General features: G+C 47.5%; 1 protein-coding gene across 2 annotated transcripts in view; it reads left to right on the forward strand.

Annotated features, from left to right (window-relative positions):
- Window positions 1-18,109, forward strand: part of lrsam1 (leucine rich repeat and sterile alpha motif containing 1) — a 100,889-nt gene that overhangs the window by 50,584 nt on the left and 32,196 nt on the right. For both annotated transcript variants that reach the window (XM_085965878.1, XM_085965879.1), the window contains exons 10-12: window positions 9,899-9,928; window positions 11,778-11,900; window positions 13,885-14,024. In XM_085965878.1, coding sequence (XP_085822004.1) covers window positions 9,899-9,928; window positions 11,778-11,900; window positions 13,885-14,024 — 293 coding nt within the window. The remainder of the gene's footprint in view (window positions 1-9,898; window positions 9,929-11,777; window positions 11,901-13,884; window positions 14,025-18,109) is intronic.

An 18,109-nucleotide genomic window follows, 5' to 3' on the forward strand; every position in this document is an offset into this window, starting at 1 on the left:
AACCAAGTTGCACACCAGTTGCTCCTAAATGGAAAAATCAACAAGAAACAACCAAGAGCACAACTAGATAGGAAGAAGTACAGCGATGATCCTTGTTAAGTCTGTGTGTTCTAGTTATTGTTAATAAGAATCACTGCACACAGACCACAAGAATAAATTCAACAGGTCTTTACTAGTCGAAGGTCAGGCTGAACTGCCCAATAAATCATTACACAGCACTATATACCGGTGTGGTCACCACCGGTATTACAGTATACCGCAGCCAAGATAAAGTAGTGCATCTCTTAAAATAGTTCTCTTAAAGGTGGAACGGTTACATACACCACAATCCTCCCTTTTTAGCTTAACAGTATATATTCCCCATTTAACATAACATATAATAACATATATACACAACTTCATGTAAAAACAGTTCACAGATTCAGTCTCTGAGGAGGCCTCCTGATCCGAGACGGATAACGCCTTTCAGGGGTCTCTGGTTCTCGTTGCTGGGGTGACTCATCTAGTTGATCCCCTATGGATAGGACATCACCATCAGGTATATTCACTTCTGAGGTAGATGCTTCAGGTTCACTAACTTCCTCCACGGTTGTCTCTGTCGTAACCATGGGCTCGACCCTTGTTCTCGATCCCACCAGTTGGTCAGCATGACGTCGCATTACGTTTTCACCAACATCTACCGTGTACATCAGGGGTCCTTGTCTGGCCCGAATTGTTCCAGATTGCCATTTCTCGTTTTTATAGTCCCTGGCTAACACCGGTTGTCCTATTTCAAAACTCCGAGTGGGCTTGTTATTGATATGCTGGAACTGTTTGTTTTCGACTTCCCTCCGCACATTTGGTTTTAACAAGTCCAACCTGGACCGCAACCTCCTGTTATAGAACATCATGGCAGGACTTTGGTTTGTTGTTGCATGGGTGGCGTTTCGATATGCCAGTAGGAAATTGTCCACCTTGTGTTGCAGTGGAATCTGATCTTCGCTCATGGCCTTTATTGCCTTTTTGAACGTCTGTACAAACCTCTCGGCCAGCCCACTCGTAGCTGGATGATATGGGGCAGAGGTATAATGTTTCACCCCAGTCTTCTTCAGGAATTTCTGGAATTCCTCTGACACGAACTGTGGTCCGTTGTCTGAACATATTTGCTCTGGCAATCCATTTCTTGCAAATATCGTTCTTAGCACCGCGATCGTCTTCTCCGAGGTAGTGGTAGTCATTTTAATCACTTCTGGCCATTTAGAATGTGCGTCCACCGCAATTAAAAACATGGAGTCCATGAATGGACCAGCAAAGTCAATATGTACACGTTGCCATGGGGTTGAAGGCCATTCCCATGGATGCAGCGGTGCAATCGGAGGTGCATTTTGGACTTTTTGGCACCCTGAGCAGCTTTTCGTCAGATCCTCTATCTGTTGGTCGATACCCGGCCACCACACAAGCCCTAGCAAGGCTTTTCATCTTGACTCCCCCCAGATGGCCTTCATGTAGTTCTTTTAGAACTCTCTCTCTCTTAACTTAGGAGGGATAATCACCCTTGTTCCATACATCAATGTTCCCTGACAGATGGACAGCTGTTCTCGTCTTGCTGAGAATGCCAGTAACAGTGGATCACCATGGGCTGGCCATCCCTTTACTGTCAATTCGTAGACCCGGGACAGTGTCGGGCCATTCCTAGTCTCCCTTTCAATATTTGCATTGGTAACAGGTAAACATTCGATGATGGTCGAGTGAAATAACTCCACCGGGTCAACCGTCGGTGCCTCCTCCTCAGTAGGTAGTGGCAGGCGCGACAGCCCATCAGCATTACCATGCTGCTTTGTACCTTTGAATTCTATCTGATATTGATGTGCCCCTAGGAAAAGGGACCATCTCTGGAGCCTCTCTGCTGTCATCACCGAAACACCCTTCTTAGGGTTAAAAATGGATACCAACGGCTGGTGGTCTGTCAGCAGTGTAAACTTCTGGCCCTGCAGGTAATGATTAAACTTCTTTACTCCCCACACAAGGCTGAGAGCCTCCCTATCTATCTGAGCATAGTTGCGCTCAGCGGAGGTCAATGATCTGGATGCAAATGCGACTGGCCTTTCCAAGCCATTTGGCAACTTGTGAGAGTACTGCTCCAATACCATAAGGAGAAGCATCACAAGCTAAACGAATAGGTAGCGTTGGGTTGAAGTGAGCCAACACTTCCTGAGGTGATCAATGCCTTGCTTTTGCGACAGGCCTTCTTACAGTCCTCGCTCCACTTCCATGGTACTTCCTTCTGCAAAAGAGCGTTCAGCGGGTGCAGCACCGTGGATAGATTTGGCAGAAACTTATGGTAATAGTTAATCAACCCTAGGAACGACCTCAACTGGGATACATTTTCCGGAGCGGGAGCCTTCACAACAGCTTCGATCTTGTCAGGTGACTTGTGCAGCCCCTCCTGGTCAATGACATGACCACAGTACGAGATCCGTTTCTGAAAGAACTCACATTTCTGGCGATTAACTCGAAGTCCATATTCCTTCAATCTGGTGAGCACCAGTTTCAAATTTGCAAGGTGTTCCTCATCGTCATCTCCTGTAATCAGGATATCGTCCAAGTAACATTGAGTGCTTGGAATTCCCTGTAATACCTGCTCCATGGCCCTCTGCCAAATTGCTGGAGCCGAAGCCAATCCAAAAACCAGTCTATTATATCGATACAAGCCTCTGTGCGTGTTGATTGTGAGATACTGGCGCGACTCTTCCTCAACTTCCATCTGTAAGTACGCTTGCGCCAGGTCTATCTTGGTGAAGTGTTTCCCGCCAGACAATGAAGCAAAGATATCCTCAATCCGCGGAAGCGGATATTGCACCGTGTGAAGCACCGGATTAACCGTGATCTTGAAGTCTCCACAGATGCGGACCTTCCCCGGTTCCCCTGGCTTGTTACTCGATGAACGCTTCATGATGGGAACAATGGGCGTGGCCCACTCACTCCAGTCCACCTTAGACAGTACTCCTGAACGTTCTAGCCCTTCCAGCTCAGCTTCCATAGCAGGTCGTATCGCATAAGGTACCGGTCTGGCTTTGAAAAATTTGGGGTTTGCATGTTCTGCAATCTTGATTTTTGCCGTAATTCCTCTGTGTTCCCAGTCCCTGTTGGAACACCTCTTTAGCATCATCCAATATTCTGGACAATCGTTCAGGTTTGACATCTTTTTTTCCGGAATCTACCGTTATTGCTTTTAGGGAGTGCCAGTCCATATTTATTTTCCTGATCCACTCCCGTCCCAGAAGTGGTGGACCTCCCTCAGGTAGTACATATAAGTCCATTCCTTGGTGTTCTTTGCCCTTGTGTACCACCTTGACTTTTATCTTTCCGATGGGGTATACTCTTTGCCCCGTGTATGTCTGCAATACTATCTCCGTATCCCGTAGGGGAATATGTGTGAATAACCTTTTGTAATCTTGCTTATTCATGACCGTCAACGCCGATCCGGTGTCCAATTCCATCTTCACTTGGACTCCTGCTATCTGAAGTGTGACCCAGATAGTTTGTAGGTCAGCTTCCTTACTCACATTGTGAATTCTCAGACTACCCAGTTCCTTGCTGTTGGAGTCTGAATCCGAATTCTGTTCATCCGAACTCTTCTCAGCCACCTTATGTACCTTTCTGCACTTTTCCTGCGGTGACTTTTTGTTGCTGGTCTTCTTTCCTGACCGGCATACTTTAGCTATGTGACCAAGCTTGCCACATTTTCTACATTCCTGATTTTTAAACCAGCATTGGTTCTGATCGTGTGTTGTCTTTCCACAACGATAACATTTCGCTGTACCCAAAGCCATTTGATCTACGCTGAGTACCGCTGCCTTCAGCTGCATTTCCGCAGTGCCTCTCGCTGCGGCTTCGTGCGATGCTGCAATAGTGACAGCCTTATCAAGTGTAAGATCATTCTCTTCAAGCAGCCGCTTTTGTGTTCCTTCTTTCGACAATCCACACACGAATTTGTCTCTCAGTGCCTCTCAGTCTTTCCCCAAACTGACAGTATTTCGCTAGCTTACGCAGTTCAATTAAATACTCCGTGTTGCTTTCCTCTTTCAGTTGCGTTCTCGCATAAAATTTAAATCGTTCCGCTAACATCAGCGGTGTGGGGTTCAAATGATTTCTCAGGACAGCAACAATATTAGCGAAAGCCTGATCCGCCGGTTTAGCTGGTGATAGAAGATGCTTCAATAGCCCGTATGTCTTCGCACCCATTGAGTTTAGTAAGGTTAGTGCTTTATCTTCATCTGATATTTTATTTGCCTTACAATAAATCTCTATGCGTTCTACATACGTGGCCCAATCTTCAACATCGGCATTGAAATCATTGATGTTACCACGCTTAGGCATCCTCGCAATCTTCTTGAGAAACAAAAAGAAATTTTTCTTTTTTTTTCAAAATGGCGGTTTCCCGTGCTTGTCTTCTTCCCCCGCCTACGAAAATGGCGGCTTCCCGCGTTTGCCTTTCTCCCCCGCTGGCTGTAATGGCGATTGCAGTATTGCTGCGTTCGCCCTCCCCAGCGGTTCTCAAATCGTGCCTCCCAGCCCCTCTTGCAGTCCGGTCCTTTCCACCGGCTGTGGCTGAGTTCTCCGCGGTTTTTTTTTTTTTTAATTATTTTTATTTTCTCCCGCGCCTCGCGGCCTCGGTAGCTGCCCGGCCTTTTTCCCCGGTCGCGGTCGAGATCTCTCTCGACGCTGTTGCATCTCCCAGCCCGCTTGCAGCCCGGTCTTTTACACCGGCTGCGTTTGCATTCACCGCGGCTCCCGTGCCTTACGCTGCCCCAGTCTCGGCGCCTCTGGCCCCGACTTCTGTCCAGCTCTTTTCCCCGGCCGTGGTCGAGTTCTCCGCCCTTATATCCTCTGTTTTTCCCTCCCCTACTTCACAGCCAACGTGGCCGACTTGCTGCTCGTCGCTGATCGGCTTACCCACCACCTGTGGTAGAAGGGATGATCACTGCCTGTTGCTGATGGAAGGCTTCGTGTCGGGATTCTTCCTTGCTCTTCAGACCCGAGTCTTTTCTCAGCAGGATGATGAGGGCGGATGCCTCTTCTCGACGCCCGTTAAACTGCCTTGGATATATCTCTGCCGCAGGGTAAGATCGTCATCGTCGCCACTGTTAAGTCTGTGTGTTCTAGTTATTGTTAATAAGAATCACTGCACACAGACCACAAGAATAAATTCAACAGGTCTTTACTAGTCGAAGGTCAGGCTGAACTGCCCAATAAATCATTACACAGCACTTGTATACCGGTGTGGTCACCACCGGTATTACAGTATACAGCAGCCAAGATAAAGTAGTGCATCTCTTAAAATAGTTCTCTTAAAGGTGGAACGGTTACATACACCACAATCCTGGCTTCACTAGACCATTCACCATGGAAGAGCTGGAAACTGGTACATCTAGTCTAAAACATGGGAAAGCAATTGGTCTTGACAACATAGCAACGGATCAGATAAAGCATTTTGGACAGAAAGCAAAGAAATGGCTCCTACAATTGTTCAACCACTGTCTGGCAACACACAAGCTACCTAATATCTGGCAGAAGGCACATGTAATAGCACTATTAAAGCCTGGAAAAGATCCCTCAGATCCTAAGAGTTTTCGGCCAATTTCACTGCTTTGCCACACCTATAAGCTGTTTGAACGCCTGATACTCAATAGGATAGCACCAACTGTAGCTGAGAAGATCATTCCAGAGCAAGCAGGTTTCCGCCCCGGCAAATCAACAACAAGCCAACTGCTCAACCTCACACAACACATCGAAGATGGTTTTGAGCAATGGATGGTAACAGGTGCTGTTTTTGTAGACCTGTCAGCAGCCTACGATACAGTGAACCATAGACGTCTCCTCTGCAAGATTCTAGAGATGACAAAAGACATTCACTTAACAGAGCTGTTAGAAAGCATGCTTCAGAATCGCCGGTTCCATGTTGAACTAGGTGGGAAGCGCAGCAGGTGGCGTATTCAGAAGAATGGTCTTCCTCAGGGAAGCGTGTTTGCACTGCTGCTGTACAACATCTACACGAATGACCAACCTATAGACGGTGTCACACGCTGTTTTATATATGCTGATGACTTATGTGTCACTGCCCAAAGCACTGATTTTAACACCGTGGAGAAAACGCTTTGAGGCCTTGGAGGGACTAAAATCCTACTATGAAGAAAACCACCTTCGCGCAAACCCATCAAAGACGCAAGTTTGTGCATTCCACCTCAGAAACCGTGAAGCCAAACGACAGCTGAAAGTAACCTGGTGTGGAGCAACACTGATGCATTGCGAGCACCCTATCTACTTAGGAGTCACCCTTGACCGATGCCTTACCTTCAAGAACCACATCAAGAAGACAAAGGCAAAAGTGAGCGTACGAAACAACATCCTGAATAAGCTTACTAACACAAGATGGGGAACAAGCCCGAAAATATTGCGAACCAGTGCACTTGCTCTTTGCTATTCCACTGCCGAATACGCCTGCCCTGCATGGGAAAGGTCTACTCGTGCCAAGAAGATGGATGCCGTTCTGGATGCAAGCTGCCGATTTATCACAGGTTGCTTAAAACCAACAAACACCAACAGCCTATATATCCTGGCGGGTATCGCTCCCCCTGATATAAGAAGAACGGTAGCCAGCAAGAAAGAGCGACTCTGTCAAACATCAGATGAGAGACACCCTCTGCATTGTCATACACCTACACCCAGCCGCCTAAAGTCAAGAAAGAGCTTCATGAACAGTGTTGTTCCATTACAATCAACCTCATCTGAAGCCCGCATCGCCTTGTGGAAAGACCGGCTCGCCAGTCTTGAACAACCCCTAGCGATGGAAATTTTACTTGATGAAAGCCTTCCCCCAGGAGCTAATTGCAACTGGGCAACCTGGAAGTGCCTTAACAGACTTAGGACCGGTGTAGGTTGCTCAAAGGTGTCACTAAGCAAATGGGGATATTCAACCAGCCCGACAACTTGTGAATGTGGAACTGAGGCACAGACTATGCAACATCTCCTGCAATGCCCATTGTTAGAGGAACCCTGCACTGTTGCAGATCTTGCCGAATTCAACAACAACGGCGCAAAAATGTGTCCAGTTCTGGCTGAGCTATGTATAGACTGTCCGTGGACACGATAAGAAGAATCACTGCATAGGTTTTTGAGCACCCCGAGCCGGGTGGAGAAATAAGTGCGGCCATTGAGAATAAGGTCAACAAGACAAAAGCCAAAAGTGTCGTCGGAGCCATTGCAATTTCCCTGTCTGAGGGGTAAATACGCAGTTTTAACTTGCTGACAGCCCGCTCACTAATGAAGCTGTCAGAGCTGCATGAGTCGATTTAGTGCGCTCAAAATGTGTCCATTTACCGAAACCTTTGTGGCTACATGGGACAGACTTTGGGGAAAAACAACTGTGATGGGAGGAAGGGCAGTTTTACCCTTGACAGCTGTAACCTTAGTAGTGGCTCTTAGGGGAGGAGCAGTTTTATAGATAGTAGCTGCAAACCTAACGGGAGCTCTCGACCGGTATACCTTAGAAAAGTGGCCTTTCTTGCTGCAATGATTGCAGGTTGCGTTACGAGCAGGACAAAATTTCTTATAATAGAATTCACCTCCACAGAAGAAACACTTCCTTCCAGATTGCCAAGATGCCGCTAAGGTGGGGTCGTCATCAGTGAAGGCTTCTAGGGTAGGGTTGTCATCCGCTAGGTTAGAGTCATCAGTGAGGGCTTCCGCCCGAGACCTATCGAAGGAGTCATTAAAAGTGATGCAGCAGCCCATGCACGAGGTAAAAGATAGGTATCTGCATTGCTCTTTGCTAAGTCCAGGGAACATGCCTGGTCATAGGCAGCCTGTAACTCGAGGGTTTTATTCTCCAACAGACGCTGGCGTATGAAGGGAGACGCAATCCCATTAATAAAGGAATCACTAATTAACTCCTCCTGGTACTGCTCAGCTGTGACCGCTTTAAGATTACAATCCTTGCTGAGCCTGCGAAGTTTCTGAAGGAATTCGTCAAGTGATTCCCTGGGTTGTTGTCGAGTTGTGGCCAGTAGATGCCGAGCAAAAATTTCGTTTGGGGCCTTAACATATAGTCTGTGTAATATTAGGATAGCGGAGTCATAGTCTACACAGTCTTCGATATAGTCAAACACATGAGATACATAATTGGCAAGTATCTCTAATTTATCAGGAACATTCTCACCACACACCCTGAGGAAGTTGCTGAAGGTACGATACAAGTGTTTCCATACCTTAGCAGTTGTAGGTGAATTCGGGTCCAGGTCAAGACGGGTGGGTCTGAGTAGTTTGTCCATGATGGATTGATTACTACGCTGGAGTTCCCTTCTGCAGTTGAAGTCGTAGCTGGCTGTTCCCGAAATCACTGAGCGTGGAGTCGATACACAGTTGATTAAATTGACGTAATAAAACTCACTACGCACTTGGTTTGAGTATAAAGCAAGGCTTTAATCAACTTGTTTCAGAACATGGAGGTCTAGTTGTACTTCACTAGTTCCTGTCTTACAAAATGTCCCAGGGCAAGCTGGGCCCACGCCCGAGTATTTATACTCCTTGGACAGCGCCACCAGCTGGCCGTCCAGTGTTATTTCATGTCGTTTCTTTATGATGAGATTTATAACGCACAGCTTTTCTTGATTTTTGTTTTTAATTTGTTAACACAAATTGTGTATGTGTTTTTCTGCACTTGTGAATAAGTGCTGCATTTCTGTCATGTTACATGGCAGGTGTGCTGGTTCAAGAAGACACCGTTTATTGATTGAAGTTGAAAATACCCGTTTTTGCTCAATCCTTTTTAATACTGTGTACTAAAGAACTACAGCACTTTATATTTGTTGGGTGTCTGGTTGCATTGTGATTACTATTCTAATCACTTATGTGGACGTACAGCACGTCAGCGCCAGAGGAAAGCCGCTGCTTGTGCAGCCACTGCTATAGTGACATGAGGGATGGGCTAATACGTTGAAAACTTTTTAATACAAATTGCACTAATAGATAAGCCTCCAGCTCACCTTGGACTTTTGGATTGTTTGTCGATGCATAATTGTGTAACTGAGTGCCGTTTCTGAAGTGTTAATACATTATTATGCAGTTCTTTTATATCCCAGTCATTTCTGACAATTTTTTTTAAAATAGAGTTTGTACATGTTTGTAAAAGCTTTTAATTAATTCTACCATAAACAAACTTGCAGATTGGGCATGTAAATGACAAATGAATTTCAATATAGATAAGTGTGAGGTGGTGCATTTTGGTAGGAGGAATAAGGAGGCGACCCACTCCTTGGAACATAAGAGTCTAAATGGGGTCGAGGTGCAAAGGGATCGAGGGGTATAGATTCACAACTCATTACAAGTAGCAACGCAGGTTAAAAAAGCCATAAAAGTGCAAATAAAGCACTGGGGCTCATTTCTAGAGGAATGGAATTCAAAAGCCGAGAAGTGATGTTAAACTTGTATCGAACCTTGTCTGACTGTCTCATGATTTGAGACGGTGGGGTGGCAATATGGCATTACTGTATATAAGCTTTGAAGTGGTGGTTGTTGTAAAATTTGCCCACTGACAGAAAGGTCGCACTCGGAGTTCGTGACCTGCTCAGTACAAAAAGAAAATTAGAGGGAACATTGGTCCTGACCCCATACTTTCACTTGCTCGTTGGAAACTCGAATGTGAATGAGCCCGAAGCTTTGGTATCCTTTTTTTTTTCTCCTGACTTCCCCCCCTGCCCCTGCCAAAAAAACCATGAATCTGCTCTCTACAATGCTGCGCACTCGACCAAGACCGTCGCCCGGTCAGCTGAATGGCTGGTGAGGTGGATGATACCGGTACAAAGTGCTTGAAGTGACTGTTTGCAGGTGTTGTATTTACAGGAGTTTTGTTTCATTACAGAGCAAATTCATGAACTACGAAAAGAGGAAGGTAAGAAAATGCACACAGCTGCTGCTCTGTGTAGTTGGCTCAGTTATTACTTTAAAATAAATCTTAATGAATTTGTTAATTGTCCATCTTGATTCCAGTATTGAATACCAATTCGCCAACTTTCTCCCACTCTGTCCCATTGTACTGACTTCCAATGGACCAAACTCAATTCCCACCCATTGTACAGAATTCTAATGCACCAAAACCTTCCAGCCTGGTGGTGGTGTATATTCGAAAGTATCACCCAGAATAACATTGCCTATTTTTATCCTCCCATTATATTATTACGGTGGTCTTTATTTGGCAAACCCATTTGTTTTTGTGCCAAACATTCAATGTGGTGAAGTAAGTTGTACCGGAATATCCTACAGTTGTCAAAATGTGACACTATGGTGAAATCGATCCCCCGCTCCTCTGGTGCCTCTCCCTCCCCCCCCCCCCCCCCCCCGCTGCCTCCCAAAGACATTCCCTACAATTCCTCTAATGGCCAGCCTGGTTCTTGCTCTGACTCGCTGACTGCTTCTTGGCTCATGAAACCATTTGTGCAACATGTATTTAATCTGACATTCAGCAGTCGTATTCTCAATTAAGTACTTGGGCTTTTCACTTTGGCAGTTTTTCCACAAGCAAAGGATAAATGAAGAAGCTCGGGCGAGAGATTACCTGAATAAACAGCAGGCAGGCGTAATCAACCCTTGTTTGGTTCTAATTTCTTGCCGTTACTCCAAAATTTAACCCTTAATTTGAATAAGAAAGCTCGAGATATTTTCCCTGATTTACATTTTGTTAAAATAAAAAGCCTCGTTTCATTCAGGCTTTTCGGGCCACTGTCTTTGACCTCAGCAGAAACAAATTACTGAAACACAATGCGGTCCAGTTTGTGTGACGTATGGCCCGTTCCCGCCCCGGGGTCACACATGGCCCGTTCCCGCCCCGGGGTCACACACGGCCCGTTCTCCCCCCCCCCCCCCCCCGGGGTCACACACGGCCCGTTCCCGCCCCGGGGTCACGCGCGGCCCGCGGTCCTACCCCAGTCACAGCCAACGTCCCCTGTAAACTGGCCTGCCTCCCCCACTGCGTGACCCATTTACATTTTTGAACACGTGCGCTATTTACAATGCGAAAGCCAGTGAGCGGCCTGTACAGGACCTTGCAACAACTGCGCGGTAGTGCAGCTTAACGGGAACATTGGTCGTGCACGTTCCCACCTGGTCACAGTGCGGTCCTGCCCGGTCACAACACATTCCCAGCATGGTCCCCGCCCCAGTCAGTGGAGAACATGCTTGCTTTCATTGCTGAAGAAAAAATGACTCCGGAGTCTGCCTCCAAACTGGAGTTTTTTCTTCTGTTACTCTCCCTCTCCTGAGCTGTTCAACAAATACCAATCCCGCGCCAATACCTTGCTCGAGTGGCCTGTCTTGTTTGATCAACAATAGGTGTGGGTGAACTATCTAACCATGTTGGGGGGGGCGGCAGAGGGGATCATAGGTCACCTGACGCCTACACACACGCTTTTTAGCCGGGGTCACTGGACAACCCCCTCCACCCCCACCCACCCCAATCACCCTCCTCCTTTCCCCGGTTAGAAGGCACTCTGCTGCAGCCATTTCCACCAACCTAACCTGGTGCTCCAGCTAAATCCAGGTTGAACCCAGATCCCTCCTGGTTTGTACAGCTCAGCCCATCAAGAGAAACCGGGGTGGGTATGACTTTTCACCAACTGCACCTGCCCCAGTGACCTGCCCATCGCTGTGGCACAGTGTTTATGTTGCTGCGTGGCCGCCCGCCAAGGCAGCTCCCATATGAGTTTGTGATGCCGCACCTCACTCGCTCTGTCTCCCGTTCCCAGGAGCAGAAGCAGCAGGACAAGCTGGCGATCGAGAGGAGGCTGAACGAGGCGCAGCGGGAGAGGACACAGCTCATCCTGCAGAAGAACAGTTACAAGGAGCAGGTCCTGATGTCAGTGAAGCAGGTAACCGGGGGAACGAGCAGAGAGGGGACAAAATGGCAGATGGGGACAAAATGGCGGGTAGGGTCACTGCCCCTGTGTAGAATAAAATATAACTTGTGGCGTTTTGTAACTTGTTGCAGGCTCTCGAGGATTGATGCTAGTCAGAATCGGTTGTTGTGTTCTGGTTTCAGGGACAGATCGGATGTATCCCAACCCAGCCCGGCCCAGCTCACTTGGGTTACTCCTTTCCCCATGTGCTCTTGGTACACAAGGGTCTACAAATCTCACCTGTTTCCGAATGATTTTGTGCGTCTCTTTGAGACTCTCTGCCTCCCGTAGATATCACCAGTAGTTGGCGTTCTTTAACCGTGGCTGTCAGCACGTTAGAGACTTGTTGCTGACGTCTGGCATTGTACCCTGCGCCGTCTGGATAGCAGGGTCTCGACTTTAATTTGGCTGTTTCGAAAATATATTGAAAAATGTTTTAATATTCTCCAGGGTACAAAGGATGTTATAGAATCTTACAGTACAGAAGGAGGCCATTCGACCCACCATGCCTGTGCCGGCTCTTTGAAAGAGCTCTCCAATTGATCCCACTCCCCTGCTCTTTCCCCAAATTTCTCATTTCAAGTATTTATCCAATTCCCCTTTTGAAAGTTACTATTGAATCTGCTTCCACTATCCTTTCAGGCAGTGCGTTCCAGATCATAACAACTTGCCGCATAAAAAGATGTCTCCTCATCTCCCCTCTGGTTCTTTTGCCGATTATCTTAAATCTGTGTCTTCTGGTTACCGACCCTCCTGCATAATGAATTACTCCTTGAATTGAAGTAACTTGTGTCGGGAAATTCATTAAATTGAAGGCCAGCAACGTCCAAAAACTACAAATAAGAGTGACGTGTTTGGGAGTTGAAAAACTTGCATTTATATAACGCCTTTCATGACCACCAGACGTCCCCAAAGTGCTTTACAGCCAGTGAAGTACTTTTGGAGTGCAGTCACTGTTGTAATGTAGGAAATGCAGCAACCAATTTGCGCACAGCAAACTCCTACAAACAGCAATGTGATAATGACCAGATCATCTCTTTTAGTGATGTTGATTGAGGGATAAATATTGGCCCCAGGACACCAGGGATAACTCCCCTGCTCCTCTTCGAAATAGTGCCGTGGGATCTTTTACATCCACCTGAGAGCAGACGGGGCCTCAGTTTAAAGTCTCATCTGAAAGACGGCATCTCTGACAGTGCAGCGCTCCCTCAGCACTGCACTGGAGTGGCAGCCTAGATTTTTGTGCTTCAGTCTCTGGAGTGGGACTTGAACCCACAACCTTCTGACTCAGGCGATGGTGCTGCTCATTGAACCATGGCTGACACATACACTTAGTTGGCCGAGGGAGGAATTTTGATTGGGACACCAGGAGAACTCACTGCTTGTCTAACTGTGGATAATCAGGAATGACGAAATGAAACTGTAGCTAACTTAAGGTGAGAGTTGAATATTGAGTTGTTACTGCTGAGCTTGTTTTTTTCTCCGTACATTGTGGAGTTTTACTTGTAATCGGTGTATTTGGCCACAGCTTTTGTCCCTTCCAACACGGCGCGCTTGACCAGCTCCCCTGGGTAGCATCAGGCGCGCGGCGGTCTGGATCTCTCACGAGCTGATGGTCAAGCGCCTGTTGTAATGGGCCAGGCGGGTAGCTTCACCCGCGATGCGCTCGGAAATATCGTTCACAAAGGAGTTTGCGCTGCTCATGGCCTTGGAGGAGATGCCGGTGTCGGAGTGAACCTGCTTCATCACCTTTGTAAGTGCAGTAACTCTCCTTCATCCGCCTCTCGCTGCCCTTTGCTGGGACTTTACTCCCGACTTTTTTGGTGCCCTTCTTGGCTGCTGGTTTCCGCTCGCCAGGCATAGCCACATTCTAGTGCTGACTCGCTCTTCCTGTCCTGTTTTTCTTTGTTCTGCGTTCACGTCTTTCTGTGCCTGACTGTGGTCTCACGTTCCACAGGAGCAGGGGAAGCTGGACCGGGGTTTCCGAGAGCAGCAGCACTACATGGAGGTGGAGCGTCGGCGGCTGCGGGAGGAGCTGAAGCGAGGAGAGCGCGGAGCCACGAACCTCATCCGCAATTTGCTGGAGGGCAGCGAGAGGTGAGGGGGGCGGGGGGTTGCGGTGTGCCCGATTTGGCCCGTGCGTTCTCGAAGACGCGCGATCAATGCTGCACCCACTGACCGATGGCTGCTGCACTTGACCGTGTGATGGATGATCGGATTGGTGACCGACTGACCCAGGGACATACTACTGTGTCTGTCGATGTCGTGGGACAGCACATCTTCACCCTAAAATGTCTAAATGTAGACGGGTTAGTGCGAGTGGGGGTTAATGGGTAGGACGGGAGGTTACCAGTTGGTGAAGGGGGGGCGGGGGGCAGTTTACTGGGTGAATACTTCCTTTCTCTGTGATTTAAAAAAATCAAATCTGACCGAGAACAGAAAATGGCAGAGTTACTCAACAGATCCGTCAGCTTCTGAAAGCGAGAAAACATGTTAACGTTTGGGTATAGTCTTTTCGTCAGAACCAAGCAGAGTCCCAACCCCAAACATTAACCACTCTCCCTCTGTTTTCAGATGCTAACGGACCTGAGCAGTTGAAAAGAGGCTTTGGAAAATGTAGTTTATTTTAATAATTTTTTTCCCCCACCCCTTCGTTATCTTTGGTGCTTTGCTTACTTCTGGATTTGTCCCTTTCTCTCTTCCTTATTCTTTGTCTCCATAACTTGTATATAAAGAAATCTGATGATCAGGAATAGTGATTACAGGTAAGTAGGAAAGAAAGGCTTGCATTTCAGTAGTGCCTTTCACCACCTCGGGACATCCCAAAGCACTTTACAACCAATTAATTACTTTTGAAATATAGTCACTAATGTAATGTAGGAAACGCGGCAGCCAATTTGCGCACAGCAAGCTCCCACAAATAGCAATGTGATACAGGTAGACTATCCTTTATCCGAAAACCTCGGGACCAGCCGTGTTTCGGTTTTCGGAAAATTTCGGATTTCGGAAGGTGAGCGAAAACACTTCGGTTTTCAGAGTAATTCGGTTTGCGGGAGTGCGGATAAAGGATACACTATCCCTTATCCGAAAGGGTGGGGGTCGGCGGAAAGTCGGGGTCGGCGGGGGGTCGTGGTCGGGGGTGGGGGTCGGCAAGGGTGGGGGTCGGCGGGGTTCGGGGTCGTGCGCACAGAGCAGCATAACGCCTGCATGGGTCAAGCATCGGCAGCGTCGGGTCATGCTTTGCGCCACTTTCGGCTTTCAGAGGTTTTCTGGTTTCGGATGTGCGGATAAAGGCTGGTACACTATATCTTATCCGAAATGGGGCGGGGTCGGGGGTGGGGTTCGGCGGGGGGTCGGGGTCGGCAGGGGTCGGGTTCGGCAGGGGGGGTCGGCGGGGGGTAGGGGGTCGGGGTCGTGCGCACGACTTACGCTGAGCGATTTCGGTTTTCAGTAGTGCGGAAAAATGCTACACTATCCCTTATCCGGCTAGGCCTGTAAGTCGTGCGCCAGTCTGGTCATGTCGTGCGCACGACTTACGCTGACCGAAAAAAGCTTCGGTTTTTAGAGGGCTTCGGTTTTCGGAAGTTCGGATAAAGGGTAGTCTACCTGTAATGACCATATAATCTGTTTTTGTGATGTTGGTTGAGGGATAAATATTGGCCAGGGCACCGGGGAGAACTCCCCTCCTCTTCTTCGAATAGTGCCAGGAGATCTTTTACGAGGATAGACATGGCCTCGTTCAACACCTCATCCAAAAGACAGCACCTCCGGAAGTGCAGCACTCCCTTGGGTACTGCACTGGAGGGTCCACTTAGACTGTGGGCCCAGGTTTCCGGAGTGGGACTTGAACCCACGACCTTCGGACTCCGGTCGGAATGATTGCACTGAGCCACGGGCTAATGATCTACGTCATTGCAGGTAAGCACTGAGCCATGGGGTCACCCGGTGCCCAAGAGGTCTTCCGCCCTCGCCCCTCCCAAGCTTATTTCAGCTGTAACTGGACCCTGCCCCTCTGTGCTGTCATTACACAGCTCGTTGCTTTGGCAATAATAGCAATAATAGAAATAAAACACGAGTAAGCCTGGGTAGAACATGTTACGGAGTCTGAGATTCCACGATGCACAGAAAACGCAGTGTGATCCAATCAGAAGGGATTGGTCAATCTGCCACTGCCTGACCGATTGTGGGGCCCTTAACACTGGGTGGTCTCGCTCCTCATTCAAACCTTCCTCCATTGTTATTATTGTTTTAGTCATTACCCCTTTGAATGGACACAGATGCAGATTGACCGCTTTGCGGAACACCTCCGTTCAGTCCGTTAGGGTGACCCCGAGCTTCCGGTCGCCTGTCATTTTAATTCACCGCCCCATTCCCACTCGGACCTCACCGTACTCGGGCTCTTGCATTGTTCCACGGAAGCTCAGCGTAAGCTCAAGGAACAGCACCTCATCTTCCGATTAGGCACTTTACAGCCTTCCGGACTCAACATAGAGTTCAACAATTTCAGATCATAACCTCGGCCCCTGTTATATTTTTACATTTTTTATCCACACCTTTGTTTTGGCCCTTCCCCCTTTTTCTCCCTCCCACATGGCAGCTGTCTCTCACTCTGCCAGCGCATTTCACACTTCATCTAGAGCTGTCTTTTGTCTCCACTAGTCCTATCACCATCTCGTCTGGTTTTGAATACCTCTCAATGTCTCTTCACTTCTCTTTTGTTCTTTCATCCCCATTTCCCAGCCCCCAAACTGGCCTTTTAATCTGTTTCATTTCCTGTGTTTTTTCAGTCCTGACGAAGGGTTTCGACCTGAAATGTTGACTGTTTCTCTCTCCAAGGATGTTGCCTGGCCTGCTGAGTTTTTCCAGCATTTTTTGTTGTTATTTCGGATTTCCAACATCCGCAGTATTTTGCTATCATACAGATGCAGATTGGATGGCCATGGCTGTTCGAGCTGGGCTCGCTCCAGCCTGTAGCCTGTGGGTTATCGACTGGGGATAGCCCAACATTCAGATTGTTAGAGACAGTCCATAAAGGGTCAGGTATCTGTAAGTGTGCGGAGTCTATTTAAATCCAGGACCAATGAAGGGTTTTGGTAGGAGTTGAAGTTTATAGGCTAGATTTGAAATTCCTGTTGATAAGGAGCTCTCTTGCCCTGTTGATAACCCTGGCTGTTCATTCCTGAAATGTTCTTTTACTGCTTAACATGAAGGCTAGAGTGGAGCCCGTTGAATCTCATCCCTCCAGTGCGTTGACATTTGAATAACCACAGTGTTTTTGCCTCTGTGTGTTGGGTAGATTATCTTGAACAAATTTCACTCTGGAATATAGATGTTTTCCCTGATGAGGGTCCATGTACACTGACCACTAAAATGTAGTGGACAGGTACAAAAAATAATCAAAAAAGGCAATTGGAACATTAGCCTTTATATCTCAAGGGCTAGAATATAAAGGGGAGGAAATTTTGTTACAACTGTACAAAGCCCTGGTTCGATCACAGCTGGAGCACTGTGTACAGTGCTGGTTACCGCACCTTAGAAAGGATATATTGACCTTGGATGGAGTGCAGTGCAGATTCACCAGAACGTTACCAGGGCTCCAAGGGTTAGATTATGAGGAGAGATTACATACACTAGGCTTGTAGTCCCTGGAATATAGAAGGTTAAGGGGTGATTTGATTGAGGATTTTAGGATTTTGAAAAGAATTGATCGGGTAGATAAAGAGAAACTTTTTTCACTGGTGGGGGAGTCTCGGACAAGGGGACAGAACCTTAAAATCAGAGCCAGGCCATTCAGGAGAGAAGTTAGCAAACACGTCTTCATACAAAGGTTTGTAGAAATGTGGAACTCTCGCCCACAAAAAGCAGTAGATGCGAGCTCAATTAATAATTTTAAATCTGAGATCGATAGATTTTTGCTCGTCAAGGGTATTAAGGGATATGGAGCCAGGATGGGTGGATGGAGTTAGGATACAGATCAGCCATGATCTCATTGAATGGCGGAACAGGCTCGAGGGGCTGAATGGCCGCTTCCTGTTCCTATGATCTACTGGTACTAAATGTTCACTAATTTCCATTCTTGTTCTGTGCTCCAACTTTCCTAACTTTATTTTGAAGTAACTACCTGACTGTAGTGTTTCTAAGAGGTTTGTCCTCCACCCAGCTTTCTTCTTTCTCTCTCTAAG

Source organism: Somniosus microcephalus, chromosome 23 (genome assembly GCF_052327205.1).
Source record: "Somniosus microcephalus isolate GS21.2 chromosome 23, FLI_Smic_1.0, whole genome shotgun sequence".
Classification (NCBI taxonomy): Eukaryota; Metazoa; Chordata; class Chondrichthyes; order Squaliformes; family Somniosidae; genus Somniosus; species Somniosus microcephalus.